This window comes from Malus sylvestris, chromosome 16 (assembly GCF_916048215.2).
Source record: "Malus sylvestris chromosome 16, drMalSylv7.2, whole genome shotgun sequence".
Lineage (NCBI taxonomy): Eukaryota > Viridiplantae > Streptophyta > Magnoliopsida > Rosales > Rosaceae > Malus > Malus sylvestris.
In genome coordinates, this window is record NC_062275.1 from 10,345,969 (window position 1) to 10,370,653 (window position 24,685).

Genomic DNA, 24,685 nt, shown 5'->3' on the forward strand with positions numbered 1-24,685 from the left:
CTATAGGAGGTGGACATGTACATATAAAGCACATCACCCTCTCTCCGTTGGTATTGTAACATCTCACATCGACCAACAGAGATGGGGTGATATACCTTATATGTACATGCCCACCTCCTATAGCATGCAGCCTTTTGGAGATTCATTGGCTACGGATCCCATGGGAACTCCGTAGTTATGTGAGTTCGGGCGAGAGCATTCCCAGAATAGGCGACTCACTGGGAAGTTCTCGTGTGAGTTCTCAAAAGCAAAACCGTAAGGGAATGGTGAGCCCAAAACGGACAATATCGTGTTACGGCGGAGCCGGTTTGGGATGTGACAGAATGGTATTAGAGCCACTTTGGGTGGATTGTAACATCTCACATCGGCCAACGGAGAGGGGGTGATATGCCTTATATGTATATGCCCACCTCGTAACTACATGGGCTAAAATCCCACACATCCTTTATGCATCAATTTAGTCGCGTGGATAGCAGAAATTATACTGTTAGGAAGGATTCGTCGCTCACCTTAAATGTGACTAACGGTCATCCAGGGCGATTGAATATCACAAACTTCTTCTCGGCATATGCATTCATTAAATGGCTTACGTCACCCTTGGATGTCGGCCAACACGTGGCTATTCCGTTGTCCTCCGAACATCGGGGTTGGGGTGTGTCACTATTTCAGGTCTTCAGCAATTAAGAGTTGTGAGTAGTAACTCTCAGCATCTAACATTGAAAAGTTCTCAACCTTCCAAACATGCTTGCACTTAACAGCATCCTTGATCATTGATAGACGCTCTCCATTTCCTATTCTTCTTTCTTTACAAACAAAAATGTCCGCTCCAAATACATGTCTTCCATGAGATATCCGTTGGAAGCATTAGTAAACGCTTTAAGAGGGACGAATTGATCAAAACCCGAATAAGGCATAATCCCATGAAAACACTTTTCCTTTTCATTGACGTCTAGTTAAGAAATGCAACATGAAAATGGATCAGCATATTAAAAGCAAGACTAAGAAAATATGAAAAAGAACGAGTTGTCACTCCACTAGATGAAATAAACATGACGATGCAATACCTTGAAAAGCCAAGTACATCCTTTCTTCTGATCAAGCAAAAAGAACCTGAAATCAACATAAACTTCCCAACCAGTCAGGAGAGATTTGGCCCGCCACATTCCTCGTCTCGTCTTGTTTCCATTTGGGTAGAGCACTAGTTTTCTGTGACCAAACAAAAATATAATTGCAAAATATTGGTTTTTTGGTGCTAATTATTGGGGTTTTTATTTTTTTTTTGATGAACGACTTGAAGAATAAAAAATATATATATAATTGCAAACTACCCAGATCGAGTTCCGGTGAGTTTTTTTTTTTTTTTCAGTGATTTTTGTTTTTGGAAATGCCATTATACTGGGAATTTAATAATGCACTTGGAATTTGGAAATATGGAAATTTATCCTTGTTTATGATCTTTTGGTTGATTAGAATTTCTTAATTTGTTTAATTTATTCACGCATTTCTGTTGCTTAATATTTGTTAAAGATTTAATTATTATTCTATTACAATTTGACATTGACCCTATTGAGAGGTGATAACGTTTTAGTGGCTGAGAGATTTTGATGGATGCATGCTTTGAAATGACAAATTTTTGGTTTGTGTGGCGAAAGAAGGTCAAATTTTAATTCATGTGGATTACGTATGTGAAGAATCTTTGACATTTTCCTTTTGAAGTTGTTATTATCTTATGTGGTTTGATATTCACTTCCAGGCAATTCTTTTTTTTTTTGTTCAAAACTTTCAAAACACGGAAATAAATTGAAGTTTTAACATGATGGTTCCCATTATCACCTCGAAGAATTGTGTATCATTTATCGATGTTTTTTTCATTGCATTTCGTGTACAGATCTGATACACTAGGGAAGAATTGATTATTTTAGGAAGATTTTATCGTATAACCTCACATGTACAATCATAACGTGGCTTAATTTAAGTACAAGCGACACGGTTAGACTTGATTGGAAGCATTTTTGCGAGGGTGGATAAGATGTCAAAACTGATTAGGGTGTTCTTTTTATGTCTTTCTGCAGGGCAACATTGAAAGATATTCCTGGATAGACCTGCCTGAAATGGAAAAGAAAAAGTATGTTTTAGTTGTCACAGTTCTCTTCATTTTCTACAAGGTCAATCTTTCCTATGTCAAGAACAAACTTGAATGCAATATGATGTTAAGCAACATAAAGAGAACCGAGAGATCACAGAGAAGAAGATAACAGAAGAGGTTTAGTGAGAGAGAGAGAGAGAGAGAGAGAGAGAGAGAGATCACAATTGTATTTTCTTGATTAGTTGAATGGTTACAAGAGATAGTTGCTATATATATGAGTCTTAAGCTAACTGCCTTAACCAACTCAGTCTATTACCAACAATCCTAACTAATTATTCTAACAGCCACACTCTTAACTGCCTTATGTATTTGGTTATTTACATGTGTCATGATCCACACCCTCCATATCCTATATACTCTAACATCCCCCTGCAAGCTCATGGTGGCCCAAGCATGAGATTGTTGCAGTGAGTCTTGAACAATGGCGAACTCAGACCTTTGGTAAGAATATCAGCAAACTGCTCGGAAGAAAAGACAAACTGAACCAAGAGCTTCTTACTTGCAACCCATTCTCTCACAAAGTGAACATAAACTTCAATATGTTTGGTGCGCTGATGTTGAACTAGATTAAAGGATAGTGAGATTGCCGAAAGATTGTCACAAAAAAGAACTGGGGGGGGGGGGGGTGAGGAATATGAACTTGTAGAACTTGAAACAATTGTTGCAGCCAATCCAATTCAGCAGCAGTGGATGAAAGGGGGCGATATTCAGCTTCAGTTGATGACCTTAATACGGTCTGTTGTTTCTTTGAAGCCCAAGAGATAGGATTGTTACCAAGAAACACCACCAAACCTGTTGTAGACCGCCTATCATTAGGGTCTCCAGCCCAATCTGCATCACTAAACGATCTAAGTGTTAAACTGCCTTTTGTATATCGAATTCCATGTGTCATAGTCCCTTTGAGATACCTCAAGATTCTCTTCACAGCCAAATAATGAGAAGCCATTGGAGACTGCATAAATTGACAAACTTGATAAACTGAAAAGGCTATGTCAGGTCGGGTAAAAACCAAGTATTGTAAGGCACCAACAATACTTCTATAGAGGGTTGGATTATTAAATGGGTCCCCATCATCCTTCAATAATCTATTATAAGGTAAACAGGGAGTGGCACATGGTTTAGATTCAAGCATTTCAGTTTTCTTCAACAAATCGTGCACATACTTTTCTTGAGATAAGAATAACCCTTCAGCTGTTCTTGTGATTTGTATCCCAAGAAAATAATGAAGAGACCCCAGATCTTTGAGATCAAATTCCTTTGTTAAATCTGTAATAACCTGTGCAATCATCTGAGTGTCATTGCCAGTGAGGATTATATCATCAATGTATAGCAACAAAATCATAAGTGAAGAACCAGAGCTTTTGACAAAGAGTGATGAATCAGCATATGTATTATGTAACCCCAATGTAGGCAGAAAGCTTGTGAACATGTCATTCCAAGCCTTTGGGGCTTGCTTGAGGCCATAGAGAGACTTGTGTAATCGACAAACTTTAAGAGGATGATGATGATCTTTAAAGCCAGGAGGTTGGGACATATAAACTTCTTCTTGAAGAAAACCATGAAGAAAGACATTTTTGACATCTAATTGATGTAGGGGCCAATCATGATGAGCTGCCAAAGCTAAGACTAACATGACAGTTGTTGGTTTAACAACCGGACTGAAGGTTTCGCCATAATCAAGTCCATGCTCCTGATTAAATCATTTTGCAACCAGTCTCGCTTTGTACCGCGCAATTGTCCCATCAGAATTCCTCTTGATTTTAAAGACCCACTTGCAGCCAACAAGATTTTTGTTATAAGGAATATCTACTATACTCCAGGTTCCTTGAGAATGTAAGGCTTCAATCTCTTCAGTCATAGCCTTATGCCACACTGGTTCTTTCAAAGCTAACTTATATGTTGCAGGCTCGATTGTAGTAAGATCAACCCCTCCAGAATCACAAACTGATGCATATAAGGCTTTATGCTTCACAATGCCACTTTTGGATCGAGTCTGCATGGGATGGAGATTCATAGGTGGAATCTCCAGAACAACTTGAAGTGTCTCAGGACAGAAATCAAGTGCCACAGGAGAAGGTGTAGAGGAGGATGGAGCAGCAATAATGGACAGTGAGGTGGGTGGGGTATTAGTCGTATATGAGCTAGAAGAGTGGGACAAATCTGTGGACTCAATAGATCTGTGAAGTGACCCTGTATGCAAGAGAGGTGATTGACAATTGGATGGAGGTGACTATGCATGCCCTTGAGGTGATGAATATGAAGTATCCCTAAACGAAGATGAAGTTTGCACTCTAGAGGTTGAAATTGGTGAGAGAAGGATATTTTGAAGGGTTGGAGTTGGTAATGGTGCAATGTCAAGTGATGGAGTGGGAGCAATGACCTTAGAGGTTGGGTAAACTGGTAGTGATGAGAATGGAAATTCAAGTTCATTAAACAGGACATGTCTCGAAATGTAGGTTGTTTTGGTTTGTAAATGATAACAAATATAACCTTTATAATGAGAAGCATATCCCAAAAATAAGCATCGAGAGGTTTTAGGTTGGAGTTTGGAGATGTTATATGATTTAAGGAGAGGATAGCATGAACAACCGAACACCCTTAAGTGAGAAAGGTCAAGGACAGCTTTATATAGAAGTTCAAATGGTGATTTGTTTTGAAGGACAGTGGTTGGCATTCTATTGATCAAATAGGTTGTAGTATGACAGGCATAGGTCCAAAATGATGGGGATAAATGAGCAGTTTGCAACAAAGTAAGGGCAGTCTCTACAATATGTCTATGTTTTCGTTCAGCCAACCCATTTTGTTCAGGTGTATAGGGGCATGAAAGCTGATGAAACACACCTTGTGCAGTAAGAAAAGCTTGAAACTTTTTGCTTATAAACTCTCCTCCTCCATCACTTTGGAAAGTTTTAATTTTGGTTGTAAATTGAGTGCAAACATAATGATAGAAGGAGACAAATGTAGGGAAAAAAATCAGATTTATTGATTAAGGAAAAAATCCAACTGAATCTAGTACATTCATCTGTGAACAGAACATAGTATTTATAACCATCTACAGATTGACAAGGTGCTGAACCCCACAAATCAGTATGTATCACCTCAAAAGGAACCACAGATTTTGATTGAACATACTGAAAAGGTAACTTGCTAAATTTCCCTTCTAAACAGTGTTGACACAATGTGGAAGGTGGATCATGGATAGTGACTATGTTCGACTTCTTAAGCATTGTAGAAGAAACTAAGTTGGAAGGATGACCTAGTCGATTGTGCCAAAGAGTTGAATTGACTAATTTCCCCAAGCAAGCCATGAGTTTGGAATTGGATGCAGATTAGTTTGGTAGAAGGGATGGAATGGGGTAGAGTCCATTATTGCATGCTCCCTGGAATAGAACTCTCCCTATGGCCTTGTCCTGGATCCAAAAAGAGAATGCATCGAATATTAGCTAACAATTATTGTCTAAACATAATCGATGCACAGATAAAATATTATGAGACAGTTTGGGCACATAAAGAACTGAGTTCAATTTCAAAGGATAAGGAGAAGTCCTTAAGAGAGATGTGCCAACGTGAGACACTTGCAAACCTTCCCCATTTGCAGTCTGAACAGTTTCATTGACTGGATATGGTGATGCCAAGCTTAGATTCCTCATATCAGTAGTCATATGGTTTGTGGCCCCAGAATCCGTGAGCCAAACTTTAGGTGAATATTGTGTTGTGGTGGCCAAAGGGACAGAGTTGGACATTTGAGAAGACATCATGTGAGTAGATGGCACTGAATTTGAGTATGTAGTATTCATGGCAGCCATGTGTGGGACTTGATTGGGAGATTTATTCCTGAAGAAACAGGTTCTGGCAGTATGATTTTTCTTGTCACAGATTTGACAAGGCTCAACAGGTTTAGCATCTCTATAGTTACAAGTGGTAGCAGAATGACCATGTTTAGAGCAAATCTGACAGATAACATTTGAAAAAGAAGCACCATTATGATAGGAAGATGGAGTCCCAAGAATTCCAGGTGCAAAATCATGGACCACAGGCTTATAATATCTCTGTCCTTGATTGTTGTTAAATTTCCCTTTCCCTTTATACTTTGACCGATTTCCACCATTGAAAAAATTGGATTGTCCAGGTTGACCAGTAAATCCAAAATTACCACCATTGTTGATTGTCGGAGAATGACTATGAAGACCATTTGTAGAAGAATTCCCAACAACATAACTTTGTGATCCTTGACTATTGTTTTGGCCATCATTGCAGACATAAATGGCATCGGGGCAGTGTTCTCAACAGTGGCTTCCTCTGCAAGTAATTGAGAACGAAACTCCTTGAGAGATATAACATTTTCCCTTCCACGAATAACACATCTGAACGTGTTATATTCGGCAGGAAGACCATTGAGGGCCAATATCACAATATCTTCATCGGCAAAGATAACTCCTGCAGCTGCAAGAAAATCTCGGGCTGTTTTAATACGTTGAAGATACATGGACACAGAATCAGAACCCTTTTTGATGTTCTGAAGGTCAACTTTCATCTGAAAGATGGATGTACGACTAATAGTAGAGAATTGTTCTTGAAGCCGAATCCAAAAATCCCTTGAGCTAGTGCTGCCTATGGCACAAGAAATGGCTGAGGATGACAGAGTTGCAGTAAGAAATTGCATGAGAGCCCTATCATGCATCTTCCAAATCTTATACTCATTAGTTTCAGTTTGTGGAGTTGAAGATGTAGAGGTTAGATCCGAAGTAGGAGACCCAGATGAAGAAAACTGAGGAGGACACACATTAGTGCCATCGACAAACCCCATGATTCCATATCCTTCAAGCATTAATTGCAACTGAAACTGCCATTGAAGATAATTGGAATCATCCAAATTCACAATAATTGAAGTAGAGACTGATGCAATCAGATTGGTAATCGGTGATTGCAATATTTGCAATTGATTTGCAGTGATCATCTTGATAGAATCTGAGTGAGACAGAAGATCAAACACCTAGTGTGCAAGAATTCACCAAGAACAAATCAGAGAATTGGGACAAAAGAGACGCCCAAAATTTCCAGAACAAAACAGATAATCAGTATATTGAGGAAGAAGATAGTAGCGGAAGCAGACCAAGAATCGAGAAAGCACGAATGGCTTTCAAGGCTCTGATACCATGTTAAGCAACATAAAGAGAACCGAGAGATCACAGAGAAGAAGATAACATAAGAGGTTTAGTGAGAGAGAGAGAGAGAGAGAGAGAGAGAAAGAGAGATCACAATTGTATTTTCTTGATTAGTTGAATGGTTACAAGAGATAGTTGCTATATAGATGAGTCTTAAGCTAACTGCCTTAACCAACTCAGTCTATTACCAACAATCCTAACTAATTATTCTAACAGCCACACTCTTAACTGCCTTATGTATTTGGTTATTTACATGTGTCATGATCCACACCCTCCATATCCTATATACTTTAACATATGACACCCTAGTTTTACAATTTCACATCGACATTTGTAAATGACACTTTCTAGGATATAAGAATTTCGATATTCTTATAGGTCAGTAAAGTTTCCGTCTCTAGGTCCTTCTTCCTGGTTTATGTGACATAATTATAGGAATCCTGAATATATAACTCTTCGTTCTTGAATAACAGAGAGCTTGGCTTCTGTTACTCGCTCTGTGTTCTGAGGATCCTTTTTGCTTGGATGAATTTCCTTTATCTGCAGCTTTGTATAATCCCAATGTTTTACTTCTTGGACAATTTTAGGGGTGGTTTGTGAGTGAGGTGCTTAAAAAAAAACACCCATGAAAAAAAGCTGTGAGGGTTTTAAGTGTTTGGTAAACTGAAAAAAAATGGGCTTATTTTGGAAGCTGATGTGAGAATAAGCTGAAATCAAAGGAAAAAACTGAAGCAGCTATTTGCAGCTTTGGAAAACTGGCTTTTTTTCAAAGCACATGGAGCTACAGTGCTCCTTTAATAAAAAAAACCCACTATCAGACTACGTTTTTTTCCAAAAGCACTTTTACAAAAAAGTTTACCAAACGCTCTGCTGATTTATTTCACAGCCGCTTATTCTCACAACATAGCCGCTTATTCTCACAGCAGTTTTTTTTCAAAGCATAGCAATACCAAACTAGCCCTTAGTGAACGACGATCCTCTCCATATCCTCTTTGTGGGGATCCTCAAATCGCGTCCGTTCATCGTATATCGTACTGTCAGAAATTATTTTAATACTTTTATTTAAAATTAAATATAAACAGTACCTAACGAAAACTGGCCGCACGATGTACGATGAACAAATATGACTTAAGGGTCCCCGAAATCCTCACAAAGAGGATCCGAAAAGGATCCTCAGTCAATTTTAGCTGCTTGTTTATGCATTCTCACTTCAAGGAGAATAACCTCTATCCCGTGTTTCCTTGTTTCTTCTAAATTCCTAGTTCCTAGAGATATCTGTCGGACAGTTTATCCATATCTTAAGCAGCATGCTTCACTTGACCCCAGGGAACGCTCTTTTTGTTTATGTGAAGAACACTTTACCTCAAACAGGTAAAGAGCGTGTTTTCATCCATTCGACCAGTACAATTTCACGCATGAATCATGTTTTCGGAGCCACTTTAACACTTTATTATGTGTATTTCTTTACAGCCAGTCGCTTGGATTCCATCTATGAAACTTACAAGGAGGATGACCGTTTCCTGGATGTGTTACAGCAGCGAGAAAACCTTTATCTAATCGCCTCGTCCATATCAGTGACTTGTAAGTATTCATTGTTAACTTGTTCTCTATCAGAACGGGCATGTGAGGCCCGCTTCACTCTGTATTATCATGTTCTTTGTAAATTTGATTCATTGTGAATTTTGTAAAGTTCGCAACTTTTATTAAATGCAACATTTTCCAATTCAGTATTGTCTCATTTATCTTTCCTGTCCTAATATATTTCCAATCTTTTACTCCGTAAACAACCAAATCGAAGTTCAACGAAAAAGAAAGGATTTTCTGCGGTGTCCCAGAGTATGGGATACTGCGTGTGCTTTAACCGTTCAGATCTTTGTTTAAAAATAAAGAAATCAAAATCTAACGGTTAAAAAGTTCGGAGTATTCTATGCTCTCGAGCACCATGAAAGGAAAAATGAAACCGAAAACAAACACTACTACAAAAGAGGATATCACTGGCGGTGTAAAACCAACAAGAAACACCAATTACTGTCGGATTTTTGGTAAAAATTTGACATTAAATCATGCAATGTCAAATAGAGGAACCGACACCAATACTACCGTCACCAAAAGTGTAATGATGTCGCTTAGCCCCCTTAATCCGCCACCAAGAAGCAAAGTAATATAAAATAAAAATGAGATATTAGGTTCACATCCTTCTTTTTGTTACTCCATTAATTAAACATTTTTAATTTTTTATCAAGGTCCTTAGGTATTAATAACATCATTAATTATTTGAATAATAAAATATTTTTATTTTTAAATATATTCCTTTAGTGTTAAAAATGTTACAATTAGTATATTTATATTTATGACTAAATTCTTAATCATATATTTTTATTTTTAGTTTGTACCTATTTTTAATTTGCAAATATGTTTTAATTTGTACCAATTTTCTTTTCATTTTTTTATTTGTACCCATATATTAGTTTCTTTTTGTGCCCATCTTTTTTTACAGTTTTATTTGTGTTTGTACCCATGTGTATACCGTCACGTGACATTGTATATTTAATCAATGATAAAAAAATTACATATGGTATATTTATGTTTTATGCCTAAACTTTGTATCATATATTTATATTTTTAGTTTGTACTCACTTTAAATTTGCAACATTTTTTTAAAATTTGTAGTATTTTCTTTTTAGTTTTATTTTGTACCCATGTTTTAAATTCTTTTAGGGCCTATATTTTTTGAAAATTCATTTGTACTCATAATTTTTTAATTTTTTATATATACCCTAATTTATTTATAATGTACCCATTCTTCTTTATTAATGTACCACTCTGTTATATGTGAAATGTACCAATTTTTTTAACACTATGGATACATTCTTTTGCCATTTATTATTTCTTACTTTTACATAGTTTTTATCCATTTATTCAATCAAAATGTTTGAATTCTTTTTATTGTAACCGTTTCTAACAGTATTATAATGAGGGATTTTAAATTTATATGATTTTGAATCTCATAAAATATCAAACAATTAATGTCAAAACTATAAAAGTATAAATATTAATAGTAATATAATGAGGTGTACAAAGTCAATGGACTTTGATCAAACTTTGAATACCATTAAGGTTTTAATCAAATAATGTTAAGGATCAGGGATCGCATCCAAAGTATCCCAAATAAAAATGAACAACAGCGTCGCTTAAAAGCAACATCGGCTTTTACGTCGCTTATAAGCGACATGAAAATCTGATATGATAGCGGTCAAAACCGACCTTAAGTAACAAATACACAATAAAAATATCACACTTACTATCAGTCCAAACCGACATCACGTAAGTTAAATAAATAAAATAGTAGATCTAATGTCGGTTGTAACCGACATTAACTAACATCTCCATAAATAAAATAATTATGATGTTGTCCATAAAATCACCAAAACTTCACTTCTTTTGATGCTAGCTCTTCACTTCTTTTTCATTTTCTTCTTAAACAACCAAAAAAATAACCAGAATATTCACTCACATTTGGATCATCATCACCATACGCTGGATTTGACCAACCATTTACCAAACCTAGTAACCTCCTGACCACCTGAAGCAATGGATTACAAAGAATGTGATTGAAAAAATAAACAAATACACAAAATGTCAGCCAACTCCGGCATGAAAGCACGTCGTCGTTAATACAGTTTTATCCGGGTTTGGATTGCACTTCGGCATATTGGGCACGACTGAAGATCTTGTCCGCATTCACAGCATGTCTGCACCGAAAACATAACACTAAGAACAACAACAACAACAAAGCCTTTTCCCACTAAGTGGGGTCGGCTATATGAATCCTAGAACGCCATTGCGCTCGGTTTTGTGTCATGTCCTCCGTTAGATCCAAGTACTCTAAGTCTTTTCTTAGAGTCTCTTCCAAAGTTGTCCTAGGTCTTCCTCTACCCCTTCGGCCCTGAACCTCTGTCCCGTAGTCACATCTTCGAACCGGAGCGTTAGTCGGCCTTCTTTGCACATGTTCAAAATCACCGGAGCCGATTTTCTCTCATATTTCCTACAATTTCGGCTACTCCTACTTTACCTCGGATATCCTCATTCCCAATCTTATCCTTTCTCGTGTGCCCACACATCCCACGAAGCACCCTCATCTCCGCTACACCCATTTTGTGTACGTGTTGATGCTTCACCACCCAACATTCTGTGCCATACAACATCGCTAGCCTTATTGCCGTCCTATAAAATTTTCCCTTGAGCTTCAGTGGCCTACGACGGTCACACAACACGCCGGATGCACTCTTTCCATCCAGCTCGTATTCTATGGTTGAGATCTCCATCTAATTCTCCGTTCTCTTGCAAGATAGATCCTAGGTAGCGAAAACGATCGCTTTTTGTGATCTTCGCTAGATTGCTCCGGTCATTAGTGTGGATAAGTATATAAATGGATAGAGATAGGAAAGCAAACACAAGATGTACGTGGTTCACCCAGATTGGCTACGTCCACGAAATAGAAGAGTTCTCATTAATTGTGAAGGGTTTACACAAGTACATAGGTTCAAGCTCTCATTTAGTGAGTACAAGTGAATGATTTAGTACAAATGACATTAGGAAATATTGTGGGAGAATGATCTCGTAATCACGAAACTTCTAAGTATCGGAGTGTGGTGTCGTCTTGACTTGCCTTATCTGTCTCATAGGTAGATGTGGCATATTCTCTGGAAGTACTCTTCCTCCATCCAGGGGTGGTATCTTTAACTGGTGGAGATGCACAAGGTAATGTATCAATTTCACTTGAAGCTTACTTGTAGTTTCAGGCTTGGTCAAGCGCGATACAAACCATGTAGTAGGAGTCCCCCAAGTCGCCGAGCTAGGGGGTCTGCTGAAAGAGGTGACAGACAAGGTAAGCAATCAGAGCTCCGACTGATTGTTCACCTTCTCCCCATCTTGCAGCAGCATGAAGGATAAAGAGAAGAAAAATGAGAAGAGATGATATGAGATACTTTTGCTTTTGAAGAAGTAACTTTCCACAGGCTTATTCTTGAACTGAGCTGGAGGGTTTTCTGGTTTCCTCCAGAGTATAAGGCCGACTGAAGAATTTGAGGGTCAAAACAAGTCCATCAAATCTAGAGTACGTTCCACCCTGCTGATATGGGATACTTTTGCTTTTGACAGAGTAATGAATGTATCGGCACGTGTGCTGTTACGTTTGTCTCCACATGCTTCCTTGTATCCTTCGCACTTGCCCTATCTGTTCCTCAAGCAGATGCGGAATCTTCCCTGGAAACATAAGATGTTGAAGATGAGTACTCGAGAGCAATGCCAGGTAAGTAATCAGGTAAGGGGTTCCAGGCAGTCAGTTCCTGGCTGGAAGCTTGATTCCAAGTGCTGACTGATTGCTCTCTTTCTCCTTGTCTTGCAGGTAAAAACAAGGCCAAAAGAAAAGACAGGGAAAAAGCATGATATGGGATACTCTTGCTTTTAACCCTGATGATATGAGATATTCTTGCTCTAGTATAGCTTGTTTGCAGAGGTATTATCGGAGGGAAAGAAAGCTGAATATTTCGAAAGGCTTCGTTGGGAGTGCCCTCTCAGATATGATGAAGGGTTGAGCATTTTTGCAGGTCTTCCTGTCCGTTGGGGATGGAGGTCGACATATATAGGAGTCTCCCTAACAACAAGTAGTAATGTTATTCCTTTACCCTGCTTGGTCATAGCACGGTAGTGGGAGCTGCCAGTTTCACATGTTTTAACTCTGTCAGAGCACTTTGAAAAAGTGGTCTGTGGTATCTGGCTCTCGAGATTCGGAGAACGATGCCTCTTCGATTTTTGAGAAAGCAATCATGCTGGGGGTATGACTCTCGAGATTCGGAGAGTAGTGTCTCTTCGATTTTTGAGGAAGTAATCATGTTGGGAGTCTGGCTCTCGAGATTCGGAGGGCGGTGCCTCTTCGATTTTGGAGCAAGCAATCTTGTTGGGAGTGTTGTCTCGAATGTGAGTAAAGGTTGGGCATGTTTGCTAGTCTACCTTGCCACGAAGCACAAAGGTTGACACATAGGGACTTTCCAATTATCCAGCAATGGTACTGTTCCTTTACCCTCTCTTCGATTTTGAGAAAGTAGTCATGTTGGGAGTCTGGCTCTCGAGATTCGGAGGACGGTGCCTCTTCGATTTTGGAGCAAGCAATCTTATTGGGAGTGTTTTCTCGAATGTGAGTAAAGGTTGGGCATGTTTGCTAGTCTACCTTGCCACGAAGCACAGAGGTTGACACACAGGGACTTTCCAATTATCCAGCAGTGGTACTGTTCCTTTACAGTTGTGGGTAATAATATGGTAGCTAGACCTTCAAAATTTATGTGTCTAAACTTTTGTTAGTGCTGTTTCTTTGCTATTCTTTTACCTTTCTTGGTCAGAGCGATGTAGTGGGAGCTGCAAGCTTCACGTGCTCAACTTTGGTAGAGAACTTTGGCAAAGTTATTTGTGGTACCCATGAGCTATTGTTGCGTGTGGGAAGTGGGTGATTGAACAGTAAGATTCATGTGCTTTCTACTTCACCAGAAGTCTTCGACAGAATGCCCATAATTTCTGCAAAGCTGAGTGTGCGTGTGACAGGTGCTGACAAGGCTAGAAAAGTAGGTGCCTCTTCGATTTCTGAGATCGGCCCTCGTGGTCTCTGAGCAGCCCAGCTTTTGAGAAAGCGAGCGCCTCTTCGATTGATTCGGAGAACGATGCCTCATCGATTTTTGAGAAAGCAATCATGCTGGGGGTCTGGCTCTCGAGATTCGGGGAGCAGTGTCTCTTCGATTTTTGAGAAAGTAATCATGTTGGGAGTCTGGCTCTCGAGATTCGGAGGGCGGTGCCTCTTCGATTTTGGAGCAAGCAATCTTGTTGGGAGTGTTTTCTCGAATGTGAGTAAAGGTTGGGCATGTTTGCTAGTCTACCTTGCCACGAAGCACAGAGGTTGACACACAGGGACTTTCCAATTATCCAGCAATGGTACTGTTCCTTTACCCTCTCTTCGATTTTTAAGAAAGTAGTCATGTTGGGAGTCTGGCTCTTGAGATTCGGAGGACGGTGCCTCTTCGATTTTGGAGCAAGCAATCTTATTGGGAGTGTTTTCTCGAATGTGAGTAAAGGTTGGGCATGTTTGCTAGTCTACCTTGCCACGAAGCACAGAGGTTGACACACAGGGACTTTCCAATTATCCAGCAGTGGTACTGTTCCTTTACCCTTGTGGGTAATAATATGGTAGCTAGACCTTCAAAATTTATGGGTCTAAACTTTGTTAGTGCTGTTTCTTTGCTATTCTTTTACCCTTCTTGGTCAGAGCGATGTAGTGGGAGCTGCAAGCTTCACGTGCTTAACTTTGGCAGAGAACTTTGGCAAAGTTATCTGTGGTACCCATGAGCTATTGTTGCGTGTGGGAAGTGGGTGATTGAACAGTAAGATTCATGTGTTTTCTACTTCCCCAGAAGTCTTTGACAGAATGCCCATAATTTCCGCAAAACTGAGTGTGCGTGTGACAGGTGCTGACAAGGCTGGAAAAGGCTGGAAAAGTAGGTGCCTTTTCGATTTCTGAGATCGGCCCTCGTGGTCTCTGGGGAGCCCAGCTTTTGAGAAAGCGAGTGCCTCTTCGATTTTTTAGATCGGCCTTCGTGGTCTTTGAGCAGCCCAACTTTTGAGAAAGCAAACGCCTCTTCGATTTCTGAGATCAACCCTCGTGATCTCTAAGCAGCCCAGCTTTTGAGAAAGCAAACGCCTCTTCGATTTCTGAGCAGGCGCCTCTTCGATTTCTGAAGCTTCGTCGAGTGCAGATTTTTATAGGGGCTGGCATTAAGTTCCAAAGCACACTTGAATCTCCACCAGTAGAAGCTTCATTCTTGCACTTCTAAGATCTTGATTTGTCCGACCTCTTCTCTCTTCAACACCTTTGAAAATGTCTGGCCCCTCCGACCGTCGTTTTGACTTGAACCTTGTTGAAGAGGCAGCCCCGCCTTCTCCAGACAACATATGGCGCCCATCCTTCGTCTCCCCTACTGGTCCTCTTACCGTTGGGGATTCCGTGATGAAGAATGATATGACCGCTGCGGTGGTGGCCAGGAACCTTCTCACTCCCAAAGATAACAGACTACTTTCCAAACGGTCTATGAGTTAGCTGTTAAGGATTCGCTGGCTCTCAGTGTTCAGTGTGCAGGTTCTGTGTCTAATATGGCCCAACGCCTATTTGCTCGAACCCGCCAAGTTGAATCATTGGTGGCTGAAGTGATGAGTCTCAAACAGGAGATTAGAGGGCTCAAGCATGAGAATAAACAGTTGCACCGGCTCGCACATGACTATGCTACAAACATGAAGAGGAAGCTTGACCAGATGAAGGAAACTGATGGTCAGGTTTTACTTGATCATCAGAGATTTGTGGGTTTGTTCCAAAGGCATTTATTGCCTTCGTCTTCTGGGGCTGTACTACCGCGTAATGAAGCTCCAAATGATCAACCTCTGATGCCTCATCCTTCTAGGGTTCTGTCCAGTACTGAGGCTCCAAATGATCCCCCTCCGGTGCCTTCTCTTTCTGGGGCTCTACCGACTGCTGAGACTTCTCCTAAGCAACCTTTGTGAAGGCTCCCTCTTGTGTGCTTATTTTGACTCATGTATATGTACATATTTGTAGCTTATCGGGGATATCAATAAATAAGCTTTCCTTCATTTCAACGTATTGTGTTAAATACACCAAAGCCTTCTTCGCTAAGTTCTTTGAATTTTCTTTTGTTAAAGCTTGTATGTTGAAGCTTTCTGAGTGGAGCATGTAGGTTAGGGTAGTGTTCCCTTAATTTCCCGAGTGAGGAAAACTTCTCGGTTGGAGACTTGGAAAATCCAAGTCACTGAGTGGGATCGGCTATATGAATCTTAGAACGCCATTGTGCTCGATCCTGTGTCATGTCCTTCGTTAGATCCAAGTACTCTAAGTCTTTTCTTAGAGTCTCTTCCAAAGTTTTCCTAGGTCTTCCTCTACCCCTTCGGCCCTGAACCTCTGTCCCATAGTCGCATCTTCTAATCGGAACGTCAGTAGGCCTTCTTTGCACATGTCCAAACCACCGTAACCGATTTTCTCTCATCTTTCCTTCAATTTCGGCTACTCCTACTTTTCCCCGGATATCCTCATTCCTAATCTTATCCTTTCTCGTGTGCCCACACATCCAACGAAGCATCCTCATCTCCGCTACACCCATTTTGTGTATGTGTTGATGTTTCACCGCCCAACATTCTGTGCCATACAGCATCGCCGGCCTTATTACCGTCCTATAAAATTTTCCCTTGAGCTTCAGTGGCATACGGCGGTCACACAACACGCCGGATGCACTCTTCCACTTCATCCATCCAGCTTGTATTTTATGATTGAGATCTCCATCTAATTCTCCGTTCTTTTGCAAGATAGATCCTAGGTAACGAAAACGGTCGCTCTTTGGTATTTCTTGATCTCCGATCCTCACCCCTAACTCGTTTTGGCCTCCATTTGCACTGAACTTGCACTCCATATATTCTGTCTTTGATCGGCTTAGGCGAAGACCTTTAGATTCCAACACTTCTCTCCAAAGGTTAAGCTTTGCATTTACCCCTTCCTGAGTTTCATCTATCAACACTATATCGTCTGCGAAAAGCATACACCAAGGAATATCATCTTGAATATGTCGTGTTAACTCATCCATTACCAACGCAAAAAGGTAAGGACTTAAGGATGAGCCTTGATGTAATCCTACAGTTATGGGAAAGCTTTCGGTTTGTCCTTCATGAGTTCTTACGGCAGTCTTTGCTCCTTCATACATATCCTTTATAGCTTGGATATATGCTACTCGTACTCCTTTCTTCTCTAAAATCCTCCAAAGAATGTCTCTTGGGACCCTATCATACGTTTTTTCCAAATCTATAAAGACCATGTGTAAATCCTTTTTCCCATCTCTATATCTTTCCATCAATCTTCGTAAGAGATAGATTGCCTCCATGGTTGAGCGCCCTGGCATGAACCCGAATTGGTTGTCCGAAACCCGTGTCTCTTGCCTCAATCTATGCTCAATGACTCTCTCCCATAGCTTCATTGTATGACTCATTAGCTTAATACCCCTATAGTTCATGCAATTTTGTACGTCGCCCTTATTCTTGTAGATAGGCACCAAAGTGCTCATTCGCCACTCATTTGGCATCTTCTTCATTTTCAAAATCCTATTGAAAAGGTCAGTGAGCCATGTTATACCTGTCTCTCCTAAAAGTTTCCACACTTCGATTGGTATATCGTCTGGGCCTATTGCTTTTTTATGCTTCATCTTCTTCAAAGCTACAACCACTTCTTCCTTCCGGATTCGACGATAAAAAGAGTAGTTTCTACACTCTTCTGAGTTACTCAACTCCCCTAAAGAAGCACTCATTTCATGTCCTTCATTGAAAAGATTATGAAAATAACCTCTCCATCTGTCTTTAACCGCGTTCTCTGTAGCAAGAACCTTTCCATCCTCATCCTTGATGCACCTCACTTGGTTTAGGTCCCTTGTCTTCTTTTCCCTTGCTCTAGATAGTTTATAGATATCCAACTCTCCTTCTTTGGTATCTAGTCGTTTATACATATCGTCGTAAGCCGCTAACTTAGCTTCTCTGACAGCTTTCTTCGCCTCTTGCTTCGCTTTTCTATACCTTTCACCATTTTCATCAGTCCTCTCCTTGTATAAGGCTTTACAACATTCCTTCTTAGCCTTCACCTTTGTTTGTACCTCCTCATTCCACCACCAAGATTCCTTTTGGTGTGGGGCAAAGCCCTTGGACTCTCCTAATACCTCTTTTGCTACTTTTCGGATACAACTAGCCATGAAATCCCACATTTGGCTAGCTTCCTCCTCTCTATCCCACACACATTGGGTGATTACCTTCTCTTTGAAAATTGCTTGTTTTTCTTCTTTTAGATTCCACCATCTAGTCCTTGGGCACTTCCAAGTCTTGTTCTTTTGTCTTACTCTTTTGATATGTACATCCATCACCAACAAGCGATGTTGATTAGCCACGCTCTCTCCTGGTATAACTTTGCAATCCTTACAAGTTATACGATCCCCTTTCCTCATTAGAAGAAAATCTATTTGTGTTTTTGACGACCCACTCTTGTAGGTGATCACATGTTCTTCTCTCTTCTTAAAGAAGGTGTTGGCTAAGAAGAGATCATATGCCATTGCAAAATCCAAGATAGCTTCCCCATCCTCGTTTCTCTCCCCAAAACCATGGCCACCATGAAAACCTCCATAGTTGCCTGTCTCCATGCCCACGTGTCCATTTAAATCTCCTCCTATAAATAACTTCTCCGTCTGAGCAATTCCTTGCACCAAGTCTCCAAGGTCTTCCCAAAATTTCTCCTTCGAACTCGTATCCAACCCTACTTGAGGTGCGTACGCACTAATCACATTGATAAATTCTTGTCCTCTTACAATCTTGATTGCCATGATTCTATCTCCTACCCTCTTGACATCTACAACATCTTGTGTCAAGGTCTTGTCCACGATGATGCCAACACCGTTTCTCGTTCTATTTGTGCCCTAATACCATAGTTTAAACCCTGAGTTTTCTAGATCATTTGCCTTACGACCAACCCACTTAGTTTCTTGTAGGCACATAATATTAATCCTTCTCCTCACCATAACTTCCACTACTTCCATAGATTTTCCCGTCAAGGTTCCTATATTCCACATTCCTAAACGCATTTTGCTCTCTTGAACTCTACCCTTCTGTCCTAGCTTCTTCACCATCCCCCGTCTAATAGGATCAAAGTACTTCTTCTGTGTGTCCCGTGTAAAGTTGATAGGAGCATATGCTCCCAAACAACTTTGAGTGGAGTCGTTCGAAAAAACGTTTCTATAGCCCCCTTGCTCATTTAACACTGCATCCGGGTGCCGATGAAGATACAGCGACCCTTGCTCACTTATCACTGTGCTCGGGCCACACAGCGCGCCACTTACGGGTGACGCCCTAGCTTTAGCGCGATTTCGTTCTGGATTCATTTTCATAAGGATTCGACGTAATCATGGAGTGCCGGCTGTCGACTACCTGACGCCCTCCCCCTCCTCCTTTATCCGGGCTTGGGACCGGCAATGTAAGATAAACTTACACAGGCGGAGTTTCTGATATAAACAACCACATCATTTAAATCAATTAGAATTCTATTTAAATTAAAAACCATTTAATAAACCAATAATAAAAAAAAAGGTTGAAATTAAATGGTGATTATGGCATACAAAAAGTCTTTTCCTTCCTTCCCCTTTCAATCCTGCTTCTTCTCCCATTTCTTCTTCCACGCCAGTTCTTTTACGCCTTTTTTTTCACCCCAGTTTTTTTCATAAGGTACTAAAAATATGATCGTCTCAACTCATCTTGAAACTATAGTTAAAAAATGTACTTGATGCCCGCAACCAAAGGCCATGTCTTTCGGATTCGTAAGGCAAATGGGGCAAATGTCACATCCCAACCCGGCCCCCATTACATCCTAGGCTCTACTTCGCCGTAGCACGATATTGTCCGCTTTGGACCCCAACCAGGCCATCGCAGTTTTGTTTCTAGGAACTCACACGAGAACTTCCCGAGGGGTCACCCATCCTGGGAATGCTCTGGCCTTTTTCTCGCTTAACTTTGAAGTTCCTATGGAACCCGAAGCTAGTGAGTCCCCAAAATGCCTCGTGCCATAAGAGGTGGGTATGTACATATAAGGCATAGAAGATCCACTCCCTTAGGCGATGTGGGGTCTAACAACAAACCTGTTCATCACCATATAAACTGTTAACCCTCAAGAGCGCTACAAACCCATCAAAACAGTATTTAGAGGTGGCAACTGAGAAGTTTGCATACCTGATTATCATAGGTTGAATTAGGAGTAGGTGGAGCTGTACCGATGGAACTGCTATCTCCATAATAAGGAGGAACACTTGGCTCGTAATTGGTATGGGAAGGGTTCGTGAAAGATGGCAAACGGAAACTGGTAGCACGGGAAGTTTTTGAGCTGCTAAAAGATGACGCTCCATACACAGGATGAAACACCCCAACCCTTTTTATATTTAAAAATTGTTTTTAAAGCCTTAATTGGTGAGCCCGTGGGGCCCACCTTGTTTTATTTATTGTGTGTTTCCCGGTCTCCCTCTTCCCTATCTCAGTTCGCTCTTCACTCACCCGAGCTCTCTCTCCCTCGTCTCTCTCTTTCTCGTCCTCCCATGAGCACATACCCATCACCACACCACCATCTCCGACGTCAACGGCGTCGTCATCATCATCATCAGTTCGTTTTCTCTCTCTCTCAGTTGCTGCGAGGACAGCAAAAACCAGTACTCGAGCTCCGACACAAACCGACGCCTTTCGAGGCCATTTCCGGCCAAACCACGGCGAGTTGGCCGGCGTGCAAGGTATCAATCTCTTCGTCTTGTCGAGTATTACAACTTTCCTTTTGGTTTCACTCAATTTAGTTGAGTATTGAAGAAGTTATACTCATTTGAATCTTACCCAGTTTCCGGCGAGTCCGACGGCTTTCGATGCGTTTTCCGGCCAAAAAACGGCGAGTTAGACGTCGTGTGAGGTACCATTATCTTCTTCTCTTCGAGGGCTACATCTTTCGTTTTTGTCTCGCTTGATTTCGTTGAGTTTTGATAAAGTTATGGCCGTTTAAAGATTGTGCATTTCCCGGCCGAATTCCGGCTTCCTCTCCCATTGGGTCCGGCGACCCACCAAGCCCTTTGGGCCTTTGGGCCTTTCCTGCCAAGCCCAGCCTGTTTATGAGGCCTTAGGGCCTTTGTGGTTTATGTGGGCATGTAGCCCGTGTGTGTGTGTATGTTAATTGGTGTGTGTGTGTGTGCGCGCGCGCGTTTAGTGTGTGTGTGCGTGTTGTATATATGCATGCTGTGCATGTATGTATGTTATGTATGTGTGTGAGGTGTGTTTTGGGCTGCACAGTGGGTGTGTGCAGGCCCCGTGTGTGTGTGTTTGTGTAGTGTATGTGTGTGTTGGTTGTGTAGCCCAAACCATCAATTTTCACCCAAAACCCTTTTAACCCAAAAACCTTAGAATTCCAAAACCCAATAGATCCTAATCCTATTTAACCTAAACCTAAACCCTAATCCAGATTTCAAGCCTAAAACCTGTTAGACCTAATTTGACCGTTGACCCCCGGTCAACGTTGACTTTAGGGTTGACTTTTCGGGTTTTCGTCCGGGACCCTTCTTAGGGTAATTCGACGTTCTAAATCCGTTTCCGACGTCCGTTTTCCCAAATTCAATTGTTATGCTAGAGTTTTATTAATTGGACCCCTTTATGTGTTTAGGGGCAATTATAGTGGCGTTTTTGTCATCGCTAGCTGCGTGACTTTCGACGGCGAAGTACTGTGAGTGGACCCCTTCTAAAATGCATGTTTTATAGTAGAAATGCATACATGAAAAGCATGATTTGATGATTACGTTTTATGAAACGTTTTGTGAGATAACATGCTTACTGAGGCTACTTTGTATTATTACTATTTTTCCTATAACCCGTGTTCTTATAGAATATCTGATGGATGACGATATGATATTTAGAACATGTTTCGAACACCTCTTTATAGTATAGATGATGGATGACTTTATACTATGAAGTGGTTTTTCAATATATATATGTTCAATGGTTTTGTACTTACCTAGTGGTCCTTTTCGCTACGGGACATAGGGATAGATTCCGGTCCGTCCCGGGCGACGGTTTGATGTTGGCATAGGGCCTGGAGTGTGTTTCATCTGGCTATTTAGCACAGGGACGGGGAGCCGGCATGGGGCCTGAAGTGTATTTTCCTCTGACTGTCTGCTCAGAGACGGGGAGCCGGCATGGGGCCTGGGGGTTATCAGACAATTCACTAGTGATTATTATATATACAAGTTATGATTTGAGATACTGCACATCATGCTAGGTTTCGAAAAACCTATGTTTATCATTAGATATGTGTTTTCATAAAACCTGGGGGTTAGTACGTTGATAACTGTTTTATTATATATATATATATATATATATATCAAATTGGTCCACTCATGTTTGTTTTGCGCCCCCTTCAGGGCTTAGAATTGAGGCATACAATCCCGGCGTCCAGGCACTTCCATATCGGTATCTTCGAGTCCTTCGCTGTAGGACCCATTCTTTTATTCATTCAATTTTATATTATTCTTTTAGTGTTCTAGATTAGATGTGTGCTCTGAACACGTTCCTTAAATGCATATTCTTTATTCTTTTATTTATAAACCTTATATATTCCTTGTTTTTCGCATTTGCACTCAATAAATGGCTTTCGTCACCCTTGGGTGTCGGCCAGCACGTGCCTATCCTGGTATTCGGGGAATATCGGGATCGGGGCGTGTCACAGGAGGGAGGAGATGAGCCCTCTGGGGAATATTGCCCGTTCGGCCACTGCCCATTTCAAGAAGAAGAAATTTTGTAAAAAAGTTACGTAAATACAGGTTTTCAAAAAGGGTTTAGAGATGAGAAATAAGGACTACATTGTTACCCCAATATATTGAGCTATATTGCTGCTTTTCTCTGATACACTGATTGAAACTCACTTGGCATCCAAATATTTGGACTTCACGTCGGTTAAAACCGACATTAAGTCAAGTAGTCTGACACACTTACTAAAAGGCAAGTGGCGTCGAAATAGGAAAAAAATGCGTCGGTTAAAACCGACATGAGCCTAACAGACTTAATGAAAATGGAGTCGAAATAAGAAAATTCTGCCTCGGTTCAAACCGAAGCAAGCCTGATAGACATGATAGTGATTGCAAGTTGCGTGGAAATAAGAAAACATTGCATCGGTTCAAAGCGACACCAATACTTTATGTCGCTTAAAAGCGACACTATTTTTTTTAAAGCGACACCATTATTTAAAAATTATTAAAATGTATGTCGGTTATAACTTACAAGCGACATTAAATGTTTATGTAGGTTAAAAGCGACATAGACAGTTTATGATGCTTACAAGCGATAGTAAATCTGACGTCATGTTCAGTAGGTGTCGTAAATGTCTTGTCCGCCATTATATTATATTAAAGCGACATCACCTAATGACACAATAACTCCATTTTGTAGTAGTCAAAGAAAGGTATACGAAGAGCAGACAATGATGTATTTATTCACCATGTAGTCACAAACGAGACAATGGTATTCACAAGTGAAATGAATGTGTTTTCAACACCTTATTCGACTAGCTTTACTATTTTACACCCCCAAAGTTTCACATAGCAGGAATTTTGTACTATTATACTATTTAGCTACAGTACATCAGTAATTCCATGGATAGTGACGTCTTCCTCCACAATGCAAGTATCATACAACACAATGTGTGCCTGGTTGAATGATCCCAGAGTAGTAAATCTCATCCATCCCTTCATCGAATTTGAGACACTGAACCAGTGATTTGCTGCAATCAACAAAAAGGATTCTCAGTTCAACAGCTTTACTCTTACGTTGCAAAGAGTCTATTTCCACAAGAGTAAAACATGCAAATAGAGTTGGTTACAAACTTTTAATAAAAGATAGAACTGGATGACACTAAACATATTAAATTGTTGTCTATATACGGTTTATTGTCATGTTGCTGAAAACATTCAATTACTTTCTGCTAAATACTAGAAGTTCAACACGAGTTTCAACATTTCAAGAGTGCACCAAATGGGAATGCCCCAGACACTGCAGTCTTCAAGTTCAGTACATTCTTGAAGAAACACTCGAATGTTTTCAGAAAATGGACTGTGAGGATGACTGATTGGGCTACCCGAATCCCAAAACGAATTAAACCCTAAAATCTTTCGCTACTGACTAATTGTGAACATTTTCAGTAGGTTGCAATAAGAAATTCTCGATATTGGCTTTCCACTGAACGTAGGTTCAACAATAAGTATCACCAACATGGTAAGCCATCACGACTCAAAGACCTCCAAGAACTAGAGTCTCATCGTCTTTCATGGTGGGAATTTTAGCATGATGGCGGCAATAAAACCACCCTTTGTTCGTCGCAGGAATCTCCTGGCGGCCGGCTTTCTCTCTGGCCCAAAGTTCAGATTTTATTCCAAACACCCTTAATTGAATGTTTGTTAGATGTTCTAATCCTTTTTGCTCGTATTATTATGTAGCAGTAGGATTAGGCAAAATCTTTACCTTTACTGGAGATATGATACTGGCCATACTTCTGGTCTAGGATCCGTAGGGTAAACTCTGCATATATTTGACAGCCAGGAGGAAAAGATTTTGGCTCGGCTAACGCCAGAAAAAAAAAAAAAAAGCAAGATGGGTTCCAACTCCATTGCCCTTTCCCTTGGGATAGAGCTGCATCTTCCTGCAACAACCACCATCACATTTACAACACTTTCAGATA

General features: G+C 40.4%; 1 protein-coding gene and 1 pseudogene across 1 annotated transcript; both read right to left on the minus strand.

The window, feature by feature from the left end:
• The window catches only part of LOC126608629 (uncharacterized), a 61,408-nt pseudogene that overhangs the window by 8,769 nt on the left and 27,954 nt on the right, over positions 1-24,685 (minus strand).
• LOC126609089 (uncharacterized mitochondrial protein AtMg00810-like) lies at positions 792-3,680 on the minus strand. The gene is made up of 3 exons (XM_050277102.1): positions 2,803-3,680; positions 1,082-1,206; positions 792-949 (listed from the first exon to the last, which is right to left on the minus strand). The coding sequence occupies exons 1-3, from the start codon at positions 3,678-3,680 to the stop codon at positions 792-794; spliced, it is 1,161 nt and encodes a 386-aa protein (XP_050133059.1).